The sequence below is a fragment of the Drosophila nasuta genome, chromosome 2R (genome assembly GCF_023558535.2).
Source record: "Drosophila nasuta strain 15112-1781.00 chromosome 2R, ASM2355853v1, whole genome shotgun sequence".
NCBI classification, from domain to species: Eukaryota; Metazoa; Arthropoda; class Insecta; order Diptera; family Drosophilidae; genus Drosophila; species Drosophila nasuta.
Window position 1 is genome coordinate 9,717,218 of NC_083456.1, and position 20,049 is coordinate 9,737,266.

At 32.4% G+C, this 20,049-nt stretch overlaps 3 protein-coding genes across 8 annotated transcripts in view; 1 reads left to right on the forward strand and 2 right to left on the reverse strand.

Annotated features, from left to right (window-relative positions):
* The first annotated feature begins 675 nt into the window (after positions 1-675).
* LOC132787630 (prefoldin subunit 3) lies at positions 676-1,814 on the forward strand. The gene is made up of 3 exons (XM_060794804.1): positions 676-856; positions 994-1,388; positions 1,451-1,814. The coding sequence occupies exons 1-3, from the start codon at positions 770-772 to the stop codon at positions 1,560-1,562; spliced, it is 594 nt and encodes a 197-aa protein (XP_060650787.1). The 5' UTR covers positions 676-769; the 3' UTR covers positions 1,563-1,814.
* A 52-nt stretch (positions 1,815-1,866) lies between these two features.
* On the reverse strand, positions 1,867-2,736 carry LOC132787632 (large ribosomal subunit protein mL40). The gene is made up of 3 exons (XM_060794806.1): positions 2,618-2,736; positions 2,311-2,541; positions 1,867-2,254 (listed from the first exon to the last, which is right to left on the reverse strand). The coding sequence occupies exons 1-3, from the start codon at positions 2,641-2,643 to the stop codon at positions 1,942-1,944; spliced, it is 570 nt and encodes a 189-aa protein (XP_060650789.1). The 5' UTR covers positions 2,644-2,736; the 3' UTR covers positions 1,867-1,941.
* Positions 2,737-4,232: 1,496 nt separating this feature from the next.
* Positions 4,233-20,049, reverse strand: part of LOC132787624 (homeobox protein prospero) — a 79,413-nt gene continuing 63,596 nt past the window's right edge. For all 6 annotated transcript variants that reach the window (XM_060794794.1, XM_060794795.1, XM_060794793.1 and 3 more), the window contains one exon: positions 4,233-19,782. In XM_060794794.1, coding sequence (XP_060650777.1) covers positions 19,603-19,782 — 180 coding nt within the window. In that variant the 3' untranslated portion in view covers positions 4,233-19,602. The remainder of the gene's footprint in view (positions 19,783-20,049) is intronic.

Here is a 20,049-nt window from a genome sequence, read left to right on the forward strand (position 1 = left end):
GCTTTTCCGCCTGTTGCAGCACAACCGTGTCGGAGCTGAGCAAATTTTGCAGATCCTCGATGATGGCTTGCTTGACCGAATCGCCGCTGCCGCGAACGACACCACTCTCTCCGCTGGACATGATAGAAGGAATATTAAGAACTACTGGCGCAAAAGGAAAGAGACCGTGGAGACCGTGCAGTGTGACCATGAGTTAACATTTTAAATTTAGTGTTTTCTTATAAAAATATACTAACATAGCATAACTTTATATAAATTCGAAATCGCATTAAATTTATTCGCTGCTGTTCTTAGTGTTGTGAAGATTAATTTTTATAATTTACCTGCTTTAATTAGTTGATCTAAATTGACATAACTTTGAATTCAATCTAAAGCAATACGATTCCATAAATCTGTACAGTTTGACATTCGTTGAGCAAATGTATTAATATTAAGCCGGTTACATGCATACATTTTGGTAAATTCAAAATCCTAATAAAAGTATCTCATTACAAACAAAATACGTTAGCCATAATATACTTTGCTTAAGAATTATATTGCTCGGCGAAAATGATTATTCTATTTTTTTTTAGACAATTTAGCTCATTTTGAACATTCGAGTATTTGCCCCTACAGCCGAAGTGTTGGTAACCATGAAAATTACATATTTTGGTAGAAATAATATAACATGAAATTTTACCTATGGTCACACTGCTGTGCTTGTGCTACCGACATCGACCTGCTGGAAATTTATTACAAATTATAAGAATAAATAAGACATAAAAGCAAGATGACTGGCATCATGGACACAATAGAAATGCCAAAATTGCCCGAAAATCAAAAAACTTTCGCCGGCATACCAGAAGCAATATTTCTAGTGAGTACAAAACAACCAATGACAGGCGTCGTCGCCGTACGCTGAGCTAATTGCAATTCTAACCTAGACAGCAACAGAATCTAAAAGCAGCTGTGAAAAACATTGACTATTAATCATCGTTTGCTTTGCATTTGCAGGAAGAAATTGATACGTTTATGACACAACCTGAGAACGAAAATTGTGAAAAAGTCTTGCAGAGGTTGGATGAACAGCATGGCAAATATCGCTTTATGGCCTACAATTTGGAGGCGCGTCGCCGTAAGTTAAAATCTCAAATACCTGACTTAGAGCGTTCGCTGGAAATGGTGAATGTGCTGCGCAAAGAGGATGAGGAACGAGAAACACAGTTTCTGCTCAGTGATCAGGTGTTCATCAAGACCCTGGTGCCGCCCACAAAAACCGTCTATCTTTGGCTGGGTGCCAGTGTAATGCTGGAGTATCCATTGGACGAGGCAGAGGCGCTGTTAAAGCAAAACATTACATCTGCAGTGGGCAATCTGAAGTCCCTCGAGCATGATCAGGACTTCCTTAGGTGAGTGAGCTATCTTTCATTGTTGATAAGATCCATTTAAATGTATTTACTATTGATTGCAGAGATCAAATTACGACAACTGAAGTGAACATGGCTCGTGTCTACAATTGGGGCGTTAAAAAGCGACAGGCAGCGGCTAAAAGCAATGCCACCACTGCAACCACACCCTCCTAGATAGTTCGCGATGATTCGAAGCTAAGCAAAGAACATACTACAGAAGGTAATTTGGGTGTCATTCCTTTTGTATTATTTATTTGAAAAGTTAACACAATCTATCGATAAACCCAAATAAAATCACGCACTTCGCAGTGCTTTCGAGAATTCATTATTTAAAATTCACTTAAATCGACGCTCTTGCATTTTTAACTGTTTAAAACTATATTGTAATAAATATAAATAATACAATATAGTTAATATGTTGCACAAGTTTTTGTCTGTTCTTTTGGGGAAGTTTTTTTTAAGACAGTTATACAGAAAATTTTATACAATTAGCTTTTGTTCTTTAATGAATTTAACAAAACACAACTTTTATTTAATATATTGGTTGAGCCATCTATTCCCACTTCATGGACTGATGATTGTAATCGCCGTCGGGGCTCACATAATTTTTGATTGGTGGAGTTGAGACGGGTCCTTTTAGTGGCACCGCAAGCAGTTGCAGGTCCACTTCGATGGCAGCCTGATAAAGTTCCTCGGACTCATTGCGCAGCTCGTCCAGTGCTTTGTTCTGGGACTGCAACAAGCGGTCAATGATTTGGAAGTCAGCTACTTTCTCATTGTGCTTAAAGCGTGCCCACTCTTTGATTAGAAGCGCCCGTGTCTCCTGCTCAGCGCCGTTAAGTTGGGGCAGCTTTCGTAGCCGTTTTCTGCAAATATTATTAATAAGCGAGTTGTTTGGGCTCTGTGCAGCAATTCGACTTACGCCTTGTCATCGATAAGCTCCAGCGGCACCTCCAGCTCTTCCACTGGCTTCAGTTGGCGGGCATTTTTCTCGAGTCTGCGAATTTGTTTCTCAATCTTCTTTTTTTTACGGTCCTCTCGCTGTTTAATGACTTGAGGGTCAATTTTCTTCTTTTTCTTCAGCGGCTCGGCGCATAGCACTGTTGTTGTGTGGAAACACCGCGAGGCAAGTGCGCTGCTTTGCAAGCTTAGTCTACAAGTTGGTCAATGAAGTAGAAGGCAGTTATTTGTAATGGTCTATTGCTATAAGTATCCGCTATAATATTCACCTGGAAAGTGCACCAATAAGCGACATTATTAATTAATTGATTACCAAAAAAACAAACAGCTATCCCTGTTTGCGTAAGTAAAAGGCAATATCCAGGTGTGACCATATACAAAATTACTAAAATACGCATTTTATTGCCTATGGGATGTACCAAAATCAAGTTCGGTGTAACGATGTCAGTATGTGGTCACTCTAGAATGGTACAAACGCTGTAGTGTGACCATTCAGCAAATTCAAAAAAATTCCGTTATAAAAACAGGTAGTCATGCTGCTGTCCAATAGATGGCGCGTTGCTACATTGATTGCGAATTCATATTCATCAATGTTTGGAAATGTGTTGCAATAATCGTGATTTCACAAAGAAGAATATGCAATTTTGTTTTGATTTTCTTTATCTGCGGAGATAATAAAACATCTTTTTTTTTTTTACTATTTTTATACGATTTTAAAACTTTATTTTTAAAGATGAAAATAAACAGTATACTTTTATTATGTGTTTTTGTTGTTTTAGTAAATTTTACATAATTTTCAGTAAAATAAGTAGTTTTATTTTGGTTTTCTCGATTAAAAATGTTATATTATAGTTTAGAGATTTGTTGCTGTTTTACCATTTCTTTACTTTACGCATTATTTTGTTCATTTTGTTTTTATTTTCCTTACAGTGTTTGCATAAATATAAATTTATGTAATCATATTTGCTTATATCCCAAATATTTAATTTTTCTCTTACATTTTTTTTTTTTTGGTTTTTTATGTGTGTTTTTTTTTTAATGCTGCGTTACGTTCTATGGTGTGATGTTTTTCTTAATGCTGTTTCGAAATACAAATCAAATATTTCGAATTTTGTTAAAAATTGAATTTTATTCGAGTCTGCATTGTTTTTAGTTTTTTGCTTCTATGCGGTTTAAACCAACTTTTTCGAAGATTCCAAAATGTACACCAAACGAAAGTATGTACGTAATCATAAAACGGAACCGATACCGGAAACGAAACGTACCAATATACTTATGTATGAATCTGTAAGTATGTATGTCATTTTCGCTGTGAATACATACTTTAGTATGTTGGTTGGTTTACAAATTTTGAAATGATTTTTGATCCATATAAAGTTAGTATATCATGCGTTATATGCAATCATCGTGGATTGTGAAACTTTCGACTTGTGTATGATTTATTTTGCGTATTACATTCATATACGAGTATGTATGTTAATATGTTTATTGTGGTAAATACATAGTAATGTGTGTATTTCTGCTCTTTAGGGGGGAAGGGGGTGAAAAGGGGCAGTGGACAGAGGGTTGGGGAGCTGTCTCATAAAGGTTTATGCTCGTCTATTGTTATTACATTTACTTATAATTTAAATTGTATGACATTTTTGTTTACTGATCTCTCTCACTGCTGCTATGTTCCTTTCCACTTAGTATTGAATGTTAATTTATGTATGTTAATTAAATGTAAATGTTCATTAGTTCGTGAATTCTAAAATAAGTAGAAACTTTGTTCATCTTAAGTTATGTCAAGTTGGAATTTCGAAAATATGATTAGTGCCAGGCTCTGTTGTTTTGTTGGCTTTCAATTTTGCTTAGTAATCAATATATAATACATACTCGTACAACTTATTGTGTGTTTAAATTGAAATTAAATTAAAATCGTATATGCATTTTTGTTTTTTTTTTTTTTATTACATGTCTCAGCAGCGCTCTAAATCTGCTTCTTTTATTATCGAAAATGTATTTCGTATTTAAGTGTTCAGTAATTCACAATTTCAACTTTGGTATTGTAGCATTTTGTTTCAGAGCGCTATATATTTGCCGCTTATTTTATAATTACATTATTAAAGTTATTTCTAAAATTGTTTGTACTATTTCTTGGAAATAATTCCGGTCTATTGTTGCATAACTCAAAGATTGTTTTTTTTTTTGACTCTGCTAAAATTAACATAAATCAATTTCGTTAGTTTACTTTTGACTCTGAATGTTGCAATTTGACATTTGAGCATCAATCAATCCGAAACGATGCATTTCAGTTTGTCCAAAAAAGATTATGAATTTGTATCTTGAATGTAAGCCGAAATGGTTAATACATTTTAAATGGTTCTAAGCAAAATCCTTGCACATTTAATCCTCCATCCGCTTCCGTTCAATATGTATTCATTCATACTCATGTCGTACATATTTACGTATGAAAAGTATAATTTGATGATTTGTATTAGTAATTCAGCTCCGAAATCGTAAATCGTAATGGATAAATCAATATTAATACATATTTATATACATAGTGTGTGCATCTGAACACTTTTACATACATAAATGAATGTGTATTCATAAATTAATTTTAAAATGCTCGTAAATTGGTAATTTTAAATTTTGCTAATTTTTGCTAGTTGTTGTTTTTCTTGAAACTGGTTCGAAGTACATGTCGTATGTAAGTTATATAAACTCAAAACTCTAAACTGAATAATGCAAATTTCTCTTGCGTGTTAGTTTTAGTGTTTGTGTGTGTGTGTGTATGTTTGTGTGTGTGAGTGAAAGGGCGGAAAGAAGCACAAAAGGGACACTCGTATTTGCTTGATTTCCTTGTTAGTCTTTTTTTTTTTTTTTGTATACTTTGCCATCGTTCACTGTGAATCAATGGCTGTTCACAATATACGATGTAGCTCTATCTCCCTTACATATACTTACATACTTATGCAAGAATACATAGATGCCTCGTACACATATTCATACATACGCAAATATTCAATTTTTCGATTTTTTATATTTTTTTTTCGTTTTTTTTTTAAGTTTCATAAATTGGTTTTGTTGTATCGGTAGTTGAGTTTAGCTTAAATTTAGTTGCATTATAGCTTATTGCCGCCTCTTAAGTATGCCGTTCTTAGTTTTTCAGTTTTTTCATATTTTTTTTTTTTCAGTTTTGCATTCGTTTAGCTTAACTTTGTGTTTAATATGTATGTCTTTATGTTTTTATATTCCACCTAAGATCTAAACTAAATGTAGCATAGTGTATTCATATGTATTGTGTGTGAGTGTGTGTGTTGGTGTCTTTTTGTTTGGTGTGGGATAGAAACTAATATATACGAGTACATTTATTAATGAGCAACTCAGCACAATACATGTATGTATATGGTAAGTATAGTATATGCCTCATAAGTAGTCAATGTATATCCAAACCTTTTCGTATCTAAATTCTAAATCAATAATTTCGTACCTCGACGTTTGTGTGTGTGTGTTCCTTTTATATATATACTAGAACTAAATACACGTATGTACATCATACACTTTTGCATATGCTCGTATGATGTTATTGGTGATGTATGCATATCGCTTACTTAGGTAATCGATGAAAGTGAAACTAAAGATTTGCGCTCGTTATCTCATCGTTATTTTTTTTTTTGGGCATCTTGAATTTTTCTTTGCATTAAAATTATAGAACTTGCGGGAGTTCTTTTTCCGAGGGATTCCCGAGAGACAATGTGATCAGGCCAAATGCTAGACAGTTTTGGTGTTTGCTTGAATGCTGGTCTATTTGGAGCCCTTTTCATATTTTGCTTAGATCTTTAAATTTGTTATATCTTTTTACATTTTTAGTTTTTTTTTATACAATTTTTATTTATAATTTCATTTTTGGTTTTTGTTCTTTCTTTCTTCGTTTGCTTTTAGTTACATAAAAAATTAACAGTTTTTTTTTGTGGTTTTTACGTTTTTGTTACATGAAGGCACTTTAGATCGGACGTTGTGGCCCCATTTCAAAAATTGCTTTTAACTTTTGCATTACTCGTTTATCACTTTGATTTCTGTTGTTCTTGTTCTTGGGTATTTTGTGCGTGTGCGTGGAGACGTAGTCGCAAAATAACAAATTATTAACAAAAGCATAATCGAAAGTTGTTCGAAACTTGCCAAAAGATACATTCGAAATGTTTTTTATTTACCGAAAATCTTTGATTCGAAACTTGTCATTGCCTTGTCTTTTGCTCTGCTTCTGCATTTTGCATTTGTATTGTTTATTTGCCTTTTACCTCTTTCTTGGATTTGAATTTTGTATTGCCTTCAGTGCTATTGGTTGCGAAACGGTCATGGATGTCCAGAAAAGCAGGCAGTCCAGCCCAGTTTGATTCCTGTTCGGGCGTCTGCCATACGTTTTGGTTTTATTTTAGGCTTGAGAACTGATAAACATTTGGCCTGCTATTGAAATACTTCTGTCGTATTCCATTTGTGTCTCTATTATTTGCATTAATTGTTTATATATAGTAATATGAATGAGTGGTGCTCATTGTTGTTGCCATTCTGTAACCGAAAGAACCAAGGAAAAGGTCCGCATAAAAATCGACTCAAACTGAAAACCGGTTTTCAAAATTATATCTGAAACGTCAAATATTCGAAATTGAGCGCAAATCTTCGTTAATCACATTGTTGATCAACTTAATAGGGACCATAGTAGGGTATACGTATATGTATATTCATATATTACACATGTCTAATCGATATACATACGTCTTGCAGTTGCAATATTAGAACTAATTATTAAGGACTCAATTTAGGTTTTCGATTATATCAATTTTTTCGATTTCGATTTCATTTTCATATTCAATTTTGTTTTCGTTTCTTTTGGTAACTATAAATGTCTACAATTTTTACATACACTTTCTTATTTCATATCGGGTTGTTTTTTTTTTTGCCTCACCAACATCTAACTTAAGTGTTGTCCATGTTGCTTTTTTATACATCTAAACATTTACAAAGGGGTTTACAAACTTAAAATCATAAGCATTTGCTTTAAATTTTCATTTTTTTCATATCATTTAACTTTCATATTCTTTTATTTGGGTATAATAAAGTAGAGAAAACCTTTTGCTATTTTTGTGGTTTTATGTTTTGATTTTGCATATGTTTGCTGCTGTTGTTCTTAGCTTCAAACCGCACTTAATTTTTTCAGTTTTGTAATTTTGTTAAATAATTTTGTTTTTATTTTTGAATTTTGAAATCTGCAGCGCCTTTTGACGACGATTTTGAATTTTGCTGTTTTTTCCTTTTATTCTTCTCTTTTCGTTTTTTTTTGTTATGTATTTATGCATTTATTTTCAATTTATTTGCTGTACTTGTCATTGGCAGAGACATTGTTGATCAGAGTGTTCCACGTAAGTGCAGCATCAATAATGTCTCGCCTATGAAGTTGTTGACTTGTCATGTTTATTTAGTTTTAGTATAATTTAAGGCAGATTTTCCATAAAACAAAAATGGGATTAAAACTGAAGTGAAAATTTGCTTAACGCACTCTTCTGGTATCAGACTAAAATTAATTCATGCAATAACTATCAGTAGATGTATCCAAAGTTGCATTTTCTTGATTTGATATATAAAATTTACACCGTTTTTTTTTTGTATTTTGCTTTTAGTTTTTTTGTGTTTTTTTTTGTTCTTTTAAATGTATTTAAATGTAATTTTATGTCATTAAGGTTGCATTTGGTTTTCTTTTTTGTTTATGTTCTTAAAGATAAGGCGCGAAGGTGCTTAAAATAAGCTTGTACTTTTTTCTTGATATTTTTCAACACGTTTTCAAAATTTTTATCAATTTGTTATCCAAAGCCCTGGTCAGAGTTGCATTTTTTTCCGTTTTGACTCCATCCGGCTGGTTCACTTATGATATAAATTTTGCTTTACGAAAATTTTGTATTCCAAAATTTTGTAATTTTGCATATAATTTTTGGATTTTGAGTTATTTTTTTCCATTGCCTAAAGTCTAAAGGATTTTGTTTTCATTTTTGTTTTTCTTTTTGTTGTTGTTTTTGTTTTTGTTGTCCTGAACATTACACCGAGAGAATTATCCAAACGTGGCCGAGAGTTTACAATTTTGTTCGTTTCTTTGCATTTTTTATATTCATCATTGTTGTTTTGTCATCATTTTTGGGATTTTAACGCGTTCTTCATTGTTGTTACTGTCATTGAAAAGTACAATTTTCCAATTTGTTGAAGTCATCAAATTATTAGTCAACGTAAATATAATCAAAATTGAAAACAACAAGTTTTATTTATTTTGTTTTTCAAATGCTGCCTGTAAATTATTTATTTTTATATATATGTAACCTTTTTAATTTAGATCATTTTTGCCAGTGTTCCAAGCACCTGACAAAGACATGAATGTCAATTTCTCATTGCCGAGTTTTTGTTTCGTTTTTAATTCCGACATTTTTATTTTGCTATTCCAAAATGTTAAATGCTGAATTTTGGTGTGTCCAAAAGTTAAATTTTTTCATATACCCTGTTTATATATAGATATATATATATGTATACATATACATATATAGACATATATATATAAATATGTATACATATAGGAACATTACCGAAATATTTTTATGTTTAATTTTACACTTATATCTAAAATTTAATTTTTTTGTTGGCTCCGAAAAATTGTTTTTGGCAGGCGGTTGAAACACTCGCATCGCGTATTTAGTCATCATTTTTTTTTGGTTGTTTTTCATTTTGTTTTGTAGATTGCGTCTTCTGTTGTTCCGAAATGTACGCCAAAGTCTTTGCCGAGAGTTGTGTTCCCGTGGAACGATTCATATATATATATTTTTTCATTTTTCTTTAGATTTTGTTTAAGTTTTGCACTTTTGCACTAACGCCAAAAGTCAACTGGTTTTGTTTCTGTCTAAGCCGAAATATTCTTGCTCGAAACTGTTGCCTAGAATATACATATTTTTTTTATTTAATGCTATACCACTTGAGCATAATTGCCGAAAAGCTCCTCTCATCGAAATGTGTTTCATCCTTCTGTCGTGTTATGGAAATCCAATTCCAAAATGTTGTTGTCTTACTTCATCGTTTAATTTGACGTAGACAGTATTGATTATGCGGCAAAAAGCATGCAATATGAAATGTTGGCGAAATTACCGCGGAATTGGAAATCGGCACAAGACTTAAAATATCAAATAAAGTTATTTCTACAATATTACGTGTATACCCGTTAAAAATGTGCTTTCAAATATTATTTTTTCGAGTTACAGTTGTTGGGCCTTTGTTAATTAGACGCGATTCGAATTCAGTTTTCGATCAGAATTGATGCGAATATAGAATTCGGAACGGATCTAATGTCTTAGAGTGTATGATCATGTAGCTGATAAATTATATGTTTAACTAATGGTTAATAATGTCTGATTGGTGTCTAAGTTTTAGTTGTAGTAGTTGTTGTTGTTGTTGTTGATTGAACGGCATTTGGTTGTTGTTGTTGTTAAGCTGTTGTGTAGTACTTGGCTGGCGAAGATTTCTATTTTATGTAGGTAGTTTATTTAGTCGGTTTCTTTGCGAACTATTTAAGTTATGTCCTATATGCGAATTGCTTTGTTTTGTGTCCATTTGATTTGTTAATTTGGAAATAAATCAATTACGACTGCTAAACTATGAGTAGAAATTTATACTGATTTTCATTAAATTGTTTTCATTTTGCTTTTCATGTTTTTCGTAAGTATTTAATTTAATTTAATTTAATGTATGCTTACTTTTCATACTTATGCTGACATTGACTTTTGTTTCTGTATATTTGTGTGCGGGTATGTTGAGTGTGTGTGTGTGTGACAGTGTGTGTATTTGAGTGTTGCAAACCTAAAGGCGGCATCTCCAAATTCCATTTTTTTTGAATACATTTCATTTATACGTGTAAGTAAAAAAGCATATAAATATCATACGTATTATTTTTGTATTGAGTTTTGAGTTTTGGTTTTTTTCTTTTGTATTTGGAGTGGAACATATTTGACTTTTGACTTGCTGTTTTTGTTCTTGTTGCTTTCGCTTCATTTGTCTGTTGTTATTGTTGTTGTTTTTTGGGTCTGCTTGGTTTGTGGTTCCTGCTTAACATTTATTTCATACTCTGCTGCATATTTAATGATCGTGTTTTGTTTTCTTTATCGTTTTCTTGTAATACATATTTAAAATAGCAACTACCGTTATTATTATTTTTTTTTTAATATTTTGTTTTTTGTGTTTACTTCTTATATAGTTAATAAGATATATATATTTATAGGGCATGTGACACGATGCATATATGTGGGATAAGTGTGTGTGGCGTGTAAGTGTGTGTATAAAGGTTGGACTTGTGGGGTTTTTAATGGGCTTGGGGGCATGAGGCAATCTTTATCACTCGCATATGGTCTGAACTCAGAAAACTGGGCGCAAATGAAATCTCAGTATGTATTTGATCTGTTGCATGTTTTTTTTCAGTGTAGTCTTTGAACATTAGTTAGCTACGATGAAATACGGTTTACGACGTCTAGATAACGTATTTTATCTATGTATATTGTATACATATATGTGAATATGTATATGTATTCGTATAGTTACTTATATTATAATATTACCGGCACTATTGTTCAGAACTAAAATTCATTGCAATTTCGATAAGCACAAAATCATCGTAAAATGCATCCAAATTTGTTGTTGTTGTGTTAAAATATATAATCCTTCTGCTTCCCATTTCTGTTTCTTCACATAAATGAACTGAACTGAATTACTTCAATGTATTTTCTTGCATTTTGTATTTATGTAGACTTAAAACTGTTTTCGTTGCTACTTTTGAGCTCGCCACTCATCATTCCATCACCCATTATCTTCTGTCTTCTGTCTTCTCTCATCTTCTCCTCTTACTCCTACTAGAAATGAATAGAACCTTTGTATGAATCTTTAACTAAACGCAATTGCTGCATGACTGCAGCGGCTGTTGGTTGTTGTATTTAATGAACTGAGATAATTGTCAACTGAAAACTGGTTTGAAACTTGACTACACCCTGTGGTTAGGGTGTTGCCATTTTGGTTTGTGTCTATTTCACTATTTGTAACTTAAATGGTAAATTGTTTTTGTGAAAGGCAACTGTTACGCAAGAAACTGCATCCTGCTTTTAGGGGTTGTTGGGCATGGCTGCAGCTCCCGCTTGGTTTCTTTGTCGTTTGCTATATATTTAGAGATTGTTTTGTATATGCTATTGTAAAAAATATTATTATAAATATTTTTTTTGGTTTTGGTTTTGGTTTTCTTACTTCTTAAATATTGACTTACATTTTGCTTACAAGGTTGTTGTTGTTGCTGTTACTTTTACTGTTACGGTTGCTGTTCTGTTTCTTATGGATGTTCTCGATTTTGATTCATTTCGCTATTGCAATAAATACTTGTGATTTTGGTTTTGGCTTTCTTATTATGTTTTTATAGCGGTTGCTTGTAAACTTATATTATTATAAAATATCTGATCACATTTGTTTGCAGTCTCTGTATAAATATTGTTGTTGCTTTAATTTTTTTTTTTTTTTGGTATTTGTATGTTTTTTTTTATATTTTTTATTTTAGTTTTCGTTTTTTTGTTTTCTGTTTTATACATATTTTACACACGCACCAAAGGAGCGTGTTTTTAACGTCTTGTGTCGGTTTCGCTTTTGTTAAAAGTAAAAGCGAAAAAACAACAAAACTGAGATTCAACTCAAAATAGGAAACTGAAAGTCAATTATCATTATGGCATTTGATAAAATTGCGTTTTTCGTTTGCTCCTACAGTTTTTTACAAAAAATCTTTGTAGAATTTTGACAAACGCCTGGGGCGATCTCTGGCAAGTGATACGCTTCGGGAATGCTACAAGGTCTGTAGCATTATTTTCGGCATGATTGCGGCAACAGAATAATATTGTTCAATATCAATGCATCGATCGATTTGTGGTGCCAATGTTTTGTTTGATTTGTTTGGTTGTACTTCTGTATTACGGCGGTTTGTGGCACCTCTTTAATTCTCGGAGAATTACAAAGAGGCACCTTGAGAAAATAAGAATAATATTGCTGGGCTATTGTTTGTGGCTCATTGAGACGCACAATTTGAATTGCTTGATCAATTTTTGCGCTTGTTTATTGTTGCTTTATGTACTATATTATATATGTATGTGAGAGTAAACCAAAGTAGATTGCAGTTATTATTTTTGTCATCATCGTCTTCAACATCATCTTGTTTATGTTCGTCTCCTGTTGCCGCAAATCGTTCAGGTTTAGCGCTCTCGTCAGAAGATCGCGCCAGTATAACGCACGCAAAAGCTTGTGGTTCACATCAATTAATTGATTAGGTTTTCGTAAGAGAATTGTATAACAAAAGATTTGTTTGTTTTTATCACTTATTTTTGTTGTCTATTTGTGCTGAGTCTGCTGAGTCGCGATAGTCTTTGGGGACCAGAAAAGGAGTCAAGAGGTTCACTGGCTCTGCCACACAGTCTGCAATGTTCAGAGCTTTTACACAACTCATGAGCTGGGCGAAACATTTGTTGCGTGTTTTTTTATTTTTATTTATTTAGCAGGCAGGCATCGTCGGGTCCTCGAGTCTCTTACTTATATAGCTTGAGGTTACTATTGTAAATTTCATGTGGGTTTCATGACGTGTGTCTCTTCTGTTGCAGTTATGGCATGCCGCAATACCTTATTGATCCATCAGCACTTCTAGCCCAATTGGCAGACAGCTCTGTTGTTGTTGTTGTTGTTCTTGTTTATAACATAAATCATAAATGTTGCTGTTGTTTAATTGTTAACTTAAGCTTGGTGAATGTGAACTAAAATTTTTGGCTTATTATACTAATTAGCTATTGTTTATCAATCTTTCGATTTACGTTTCTCTTTAGTATAAAAATATAAATAGTTTTATAAAAATTTATTGGTATGTATTTTGTTTGTTGTTTGCTTTGTTTGTTTGTTTGTTGGTTGTTGTATTGTACTATAAATTATCCCGGTTCGCGCGGTTGGCACGTTTTGACTATTGCAAAATAAAATTGACTTTTGGTTTAGTCATTGATATTCAAATTCAACTATGAACACTTATAATATTTATATATTTTATATATTTTATTATATTTTGTTAATATTTATATATTATTTAAAATTTGAACTGAGGATGGCTTAAAGATTCAACAGAACGAAACACCTCTCTCCTATTCTTATTGGGTCTTTCTCTTTATTTGTATTTGTTTTGTTTTTTGTTGCAGTTTGTTTGTATGTTTGTTTTTTGTATTTTTTGTTACTTCGATTTGATATGGTAGACAACCCAAAAAAAGTTGCTGCTGGAAGTGCTGTGTGTGTTGTTGTTGTTGTTATTATTGATGTTAATTATGCTTGCTTGATATTGTCACATTAAATTGGGCATGTTGTTCATTATAAATAAATGAGAGATTAACTCAAAAATATCACATACGAGTTGTGTATGTTTCCCTGGCTATTGTTGGCTTTTAAAACTAAATTCTTAGTTATCAATTGTTGTTATTAGATTATTGTTATTATTATTTTTATTTTTATGATAGGTTATGCAACTGTTATATATTTTTATACTCTTTTTTTTTCTTGTTTCGCAAACATGTGCTGTGTGTATTGTGTATAGGTGTGTATGTGTGAATGTATATCAATCGAATTTGAAATTTGATTTTAAAATTTTGTTCTTCATTTCATTGTTATGATAAGCCAAAAGTTTTAACATCGTTTTATAATCGTCATAAATCAGGATGGTTAATTGTAATTGTTGCTGCTGAACTGAAAATGTTGTTCAGTAATTGTTTAAGAATTTGATTGTATTTAAACTTAATCCGTTGTTTGCAGACACAGTGTGCGCCAAAATTATGCACATGCTGTGTTGCTCTATTGCAGTTTGTTAACTAAAAGATTGGGGCATCCTTAACGACGCTCCCAAAACTGGATCTCTTCTCCATACTTCCTGAAATAAGTGATAAAAAATTTACATTTTTTCTCCAAACATTTGTAATTTGTTTTTGTTTTTTGGGTCATAAATTTGATAAGAATTTTGTGAATCGCGTTTGCTACTAAAAAAACGCAATCATTTTAAGTATTTGGTTTCTTGTCGTTTTTGAGTTTCGTTTTCGTTTTCATTTTTTGTTGTTTGTATATACCAAAACTGCAAATTTTAGTGTTCGATTTTTTTATACTTATTTCCCTCTCTCTTTACTCCTCTTTACTTTCGTTATTTTTGTGATCAGATGTTTTTAGAAATAAGGATGTTTAATTAACTGACTTAAAAATAGAATTCATGTATCGTCATGTTTATCTTGTGCCAAAATTATTGTGATAAATATGATATACATATATGCTAATATGTATCTGTATCTGTTCTTTGTGTTTTATATTTTGGCACATGTTCTCGAAACTCGAAAATCATTTGCGCACACACTTTCAGTGTTGTAAAGCTCTGTGTATAAATATTGCCTATGCCCAAGGTGTGGTTTTGTTGGGTTTTGTTAATGGACTTATGGGGTTTACTATGTTGTTTAGATTTGTTAGCTTAAACTGTAGTATTTAATTACGTGTATGTAGTTGTATTTAAATGTGATTTCTTCTTCATTTATGTACAAATTTGACCAATTGCTTTGCTTCGTTTAATTCAATTGTTTTTCATTCAGTATATGCGGTAATCGGTATTTTGGTATTTTGCGGTAATAATGCTTTAAAATCTAGTTAAAATTGCATATGGCTGCATCTGCATTTATATTTGATATTTGGTTTAGGTGTAGTATATATTTTTGTTTTTGTTTTGTTTTCGTTTTTCGTATTTTGCTTTTCTTTTGTTTTCATATTCGATTTTTATTTATGTTTTGCTGAAATACCTTTGAAGTATTTTTCAACATGCATTAAGTTTAGTTTGCTGTGCTCACAATCAGTTAATCAGTAAATGAAATTATTTCGCTTTTAGTTTCTGTTTTGTCTGTCGGTCTGAGTGCAGTTTCTCAACACTGCTGCTGTAGCTGCTTCTGCTGCTGCACAGGGCGCTTTCCAGCACTGCCCTGTGTATTGCTAAGCTTATCTTTTTCGAGGAGGGGCTTTTTACCTATTCACCTGTCTGGTTGGCTGTTTGGATGTTGTCACTGATTTGAATTAAGTTTTCTTTTTATTTCTTATCTGCGTTCTGGAGTTTGTTGTCTGCTTCATGGTTTGGCTGGTTTGTAAGTATTTTGATTGATGTTTTTTAAATAAAGTCGATAACTGTGATAATGTCCTGGCCTCTGCTTTTTGAACAGATTTGTAAACTGTACTGTGAGAAATACGTACCATAAAAGCAGCCTACAAATGATTTGAATTGTGAACTAGGCTATTGTTTGCGATATTTCGATATATATATATTTTTGGAATTTTTCAACACCAAATTCACGTTGATGCGTGCTCATCTTTTTGTTGATCAGTGCAAAACAAAATGGAATTTTTTCGCCTCAAAAGTTGAATACCAAAAGTTTGTGGAATCGTATTTAAAGTTACCCCCGCTGCTTCTATGGATCAATCGAGAACTTATAGCTGATATTGTTTTGCTTACCGTTAGTTGTGATTGCGATTTGGGTTTTTGTTTGTTGTGTAGTGTTGTTGAGGGGCCAATCGATGCCGTTGGTACAAAATTTTGCTGTGGTAAATGCCAAACATTGGGATAAAATTGAAAATAAATACTACAAACGGAAAACTTCTTAAATTAAAAGAGAATATTGCCAAAAATTGGAAGCAATTTAGTAAAGAATACAAAAAAGCAAGCGCCAACGATTTGTTGTATTTGGTTTTAATGAATTTTGTTTATTAACCAATTAGTAATATGTCTTTTTTGGTTTTTGGTTTACTTATAGTATAATTATGTATGTAAGTATAAATGTATGTATTATGTACGTATGTCAATTTATATAGTAGTATATGTTGTACTCATGTTGTATGTGTGAATGAGTTGTTTTGTGTATTGTTTTCTTGGTACTCAAACGAATATGTGAAATAGTTCACTTTGAATCCATTTTACAATCTATGACATTTTCTATTTACGATATTTAGGATGTTTTTAAATTGCGTGTGTTCTTACTAAATCTACACAAGAAAATTATTTGACGAACTGAAACTAAAAATAATGCTAATATTTGAAAAGTGCTTAAGTTCTTGTTTCTTCTTTGACGGTTTGTTCATTGGCGAGTTGCTTATTGGCTTCATCGTCTCTTATTTCTTATGAGTATATAAAAATTGTGAAATTTTGACTTGACTTGCTTAATTTATAAAATTTTGCCTAAAGTTTTTTTTTGGGTTTGCCAAACGTTTTGTTGCATTTGTTTATTGTTAATACGCCTTAAATTGCCTAAATGGGGTTTTTTTTTTCAATTTACTATTTTCATTTATAATCAATAATTTTGAATGGCAGCTCGTGTGGCCAGTGGGCGTGGCCACCGCCCCCACGGCTCAGCCATATTGGTTTTTACCGAAACAATAATGTTTTCGTTTTCAATTTTTTTTTGTTTTGTTCTTTTTATCACAAAATCAGTTACAATAGTATTTAAATAAAATTTTAGCCCACATCAAAGTGCCAAAAAGTTTCATAATAAATTTTGTAAAGGCATTAACAATCAACGAACTTTAAATTTTGACTTTTTTTCAATTTCAATTTCTGTTCTGCTGCAAACTGTAAAGTGAAACGGATAAACCTAAACAGAAATTATAGCAAATCAACTAGATAAGTGAAATGATAGTTTTTTTTTAGTAGCCAATGAATAAATATTTCTCTCTTCGATTTTTAGTTATACTTAATTTGTTTGTGTTGTAAATCTAATAATTAGTAATTTGTTTTGAATTTTAGATTTCTAAATTTGTTGTATCCTTTTCGTAATAAAGGAATTTCAATTTGAATTTCGTTTGCGAGTTGTTTTGTTTGTTTTGTATTAGATTAGGAAACTCACCGTTCATACTTGATTAATTTTGTCATATTTCTACGCCGAATTGCATACAATTTTGATAAGTTTATGCAATATAAACTTATGTGTTTTAGGCCTAAAAATTAATAGTTCGTTTCAATTTGTTCTTAGCTAAAATTCGACTATTGTTAAAATTTTGCTTAATCATTGGGTTTGCCGAAAGGTTTGCATTGTATTCTTGTCACGGTGTTCTTCCGACTCTAATCTCTAAACATCTCTCCAGCCAAAAGTGAAATTTGCTTAGCTTACTACCGAATAGGGACGTTAGGGGGCGTGGTACCGCCCAATGATGTATGTACGACTCAAAGCACATGATGGGCCGAAATTGCACTATTTTTTGTGTTGAGTTGAGATGCCGTAAAGTTCTTGAGGAATATTTTTATACTTGCCAAATAATGTTCGATATTTGTAATTTCTTTTCTTCTTTATTTTTTTTTTTTAGCGATGTGATGTGTATGCATGCTTTAATGATTAATGTTGTTGTTGTTGATGTTGCTCACGTTGCTCATGTTGCTGATGCTCATGTTGATGTAAGTGTTCTGCAGTTTGGTGAAGATGTTAGGAACTGCAGTCACTGGTTTGCCTGCCCTTCAGTGAGGCAAGAGCAGGCAAACATATCCCTCTAAACCCGCCCACTTTCCATGCTTGGTATATGAAATGAAAGTGCATCTTGAGGTACATACTTGGCGTCTTACTTGTTGTAGATGCAATCATCGCGAATCGGTAAACTATAAATTGATAAATAAAGAAACTCAAATGGTAGACTGTGTTGTGTTTTCGTGTATATATTGTATTTTGTATGTTGCAACTTAAGGCCAAGTAAATTAAACTAAACATAAACTTAAGCCGAACTTTATTCAACTAAACGTATAAGTATGTACATAAATAACAGACTAGTGTGTGTATGTGTATTGTGTTTGTGTGTGTGTGTTTTGTAGGTTGTTAAGAAATTAAACAAATTGCGTGCACAAATTGGTGCATTTTTCAAAAATTAATCATTTAAGATATATATTGGTTTAAAAAATAATTCGCATACAAAATTAGGCTCGATTAACAGTAAACTTTGGTTGTATGTTTGCATAACATTAAATAAATTTTAGCTACCCTAACGCCCGTTGCTAAGACAAACTTCGTAATTTTCTTTTCGTTTCATAATTCTAATCGCAAAAGGTTAATTTTTTTGTTTTTTTTTGGTTTTTGTGTTCGACATCAATATTTGCTTAATTTTAAAAAGGAAAATAGCAACCTGAACTTAATTATTAAATACTTTTATCTTTCTTTTTTTAGGCGACAGAATTACGCTAACTTTTTCAAAGATTGCGCAAAATTGTCTTTAAAAGACGAACAGAAAAGTTGGTCTTCAAGTGAAACTTGGATTGTTCCAGTTGAAAAGCACTTTTCAATCGGCTAAGAAACACACTTTGAATTCAGGTGAAAACTGTACCGATGTGTAAGTGTAGGTGTGTGTGTATTTGGAATGTGTGTCAACTTTCGGTAGATTATTAGATGGATCAACTATTTGTAATAGATAAGTATTGTAGAAATATATTTTAAAAATTTTCAACTATCAAACCAACGGTCAGAGTACAGTTTACACTCTGTATAGATACGATTTCGTGTTTATGTGTGTGTGTGTGTTTGGGGTGTGTGTGAGTGTTACTATCTGGTATTGGCTCAGGTTTTTAATTTGCACTATGTTTATGTTTCTTTTGTCTTTGTTTGTTGACGTTCAAAAAAGCGCTGCATACTTTGCAGCGCATTTTTTTCCCTGTGTGTGTATTTTTGTGGGGTGTGTGTGCGAGTGTGTGAATTGTTGTTGTTGTTATTGCATCAAATTGAATGCGAAATGCAGCGATGTTGTATTGACGGCATTTTCAAAAATTATTGAAAAAAATATTCGACGGCTCTACAGAAATGTTATTACAATAGATTTAAGATCGACGAGAGGCCTTTTTTTTAGAATGCGTAATACCTTAGGAAAATGTTGCATCTTTTTCGGTATTTAGTAGTAGTTGTTGTCTTTTATAATACATTCATAATGTGTGTGTATTATCATATCCAGTTGTATTTCTTACGTAGATTTAACTTTTTAACTTTGGTTTTCGTGACGTGGCTCTCGGCATTGTAGTTGTTGCTCTTGCTCTTGCTCTGGCTGTTGTTGTTGCTGTAGCTGTAGCTGTTGCTGTAGTTGTTGTAGTAGTCGTAGCAGGGTTCGTATGATGATGATTCAAGGGCGGTGGCATCGTTGGCATAGCCAACTCCTCCACTTATTCTAGCTGCTCTAAAAAATTCGGCGACTTGAAGTACTCGGGCACGGGATCGTCCATGCGTGATATTATTTTGTATATGGATTTCTTCCACGATTGCTCGGTGTCTTTGCCACCCTGTATTGCACGGAAAAATTCACGCAGTGTCTGTTCGACCACAAAGCGAAAATTTTGGGGTACCTGTGGGCGTGTAGGGAAGTCGAAGGCGAAGACGTATTAAGAATTAGCAAAAGATGGTCACGGCAGCAAAATGTCTTCTTTTTTTTTTGATACAAGAGTGTTAGTGTGTGCGTGTATGTACGAGTATGTATGCTTTGATGTACATATGTATGTATATGTTTGTTAATATAAGAGTGTGTCTCTACACACACGCACTAACACTTTGTGTTTGTATATTTGTTAGTAATGAACTGTAATTAATTGGCATCAGTTAAAAGCAATTCCCAG

What these genes read in the sequence shown, in the direction of transcription:
- LOC132787630 (XM_060794804.1), top strand. Translation starts at nt 770, where the DNA reads ATGACTGGCATCATGGACACAATAGAAATGCCAAAATTGCCCGAAAAT. An exon ending in TACCAGAAGCAATATTTCTA is followed by an intron (nt 857 to 993) that starts GTGAGTACAAAA and finishes TTGCATTTGCAG; the next exon opens with GAAGAAATTGATACGTTTAT. An exon ending in CATGATCAGGACTTCCTTAG is followed by an intron (nt 1,389 to 1,450) that starts GTGAGTGAGCTA and finishes TATTGATTGCAG; the next exon opens with AGATCAAATTACGACAACTG.
- LOC132787632 (XM_060794806.1), bottom strand. Translation starts at nt 2,643, where the DNA reads ATGTCGCTTATTGGTGCACTTTCCAG. An exon ending in CTTATTGGTGCACTTTCCAG is followed by an intron (nt 2,542 to 2,617) that starts GTGAATATTATA and finishes ACCAACTTGTAG; the next exon opens with ACTAAGCTTGCAAAGCAGCG. An exon ending in GAGCTTATCGATGACAAGGC is followed by an intron (nt 2,255 to 2,310) that starts GTAAGTCGAATT and finishes TAATATTTGCAG; the next exon opens with AAAACGGCTACGAAAGCTGC.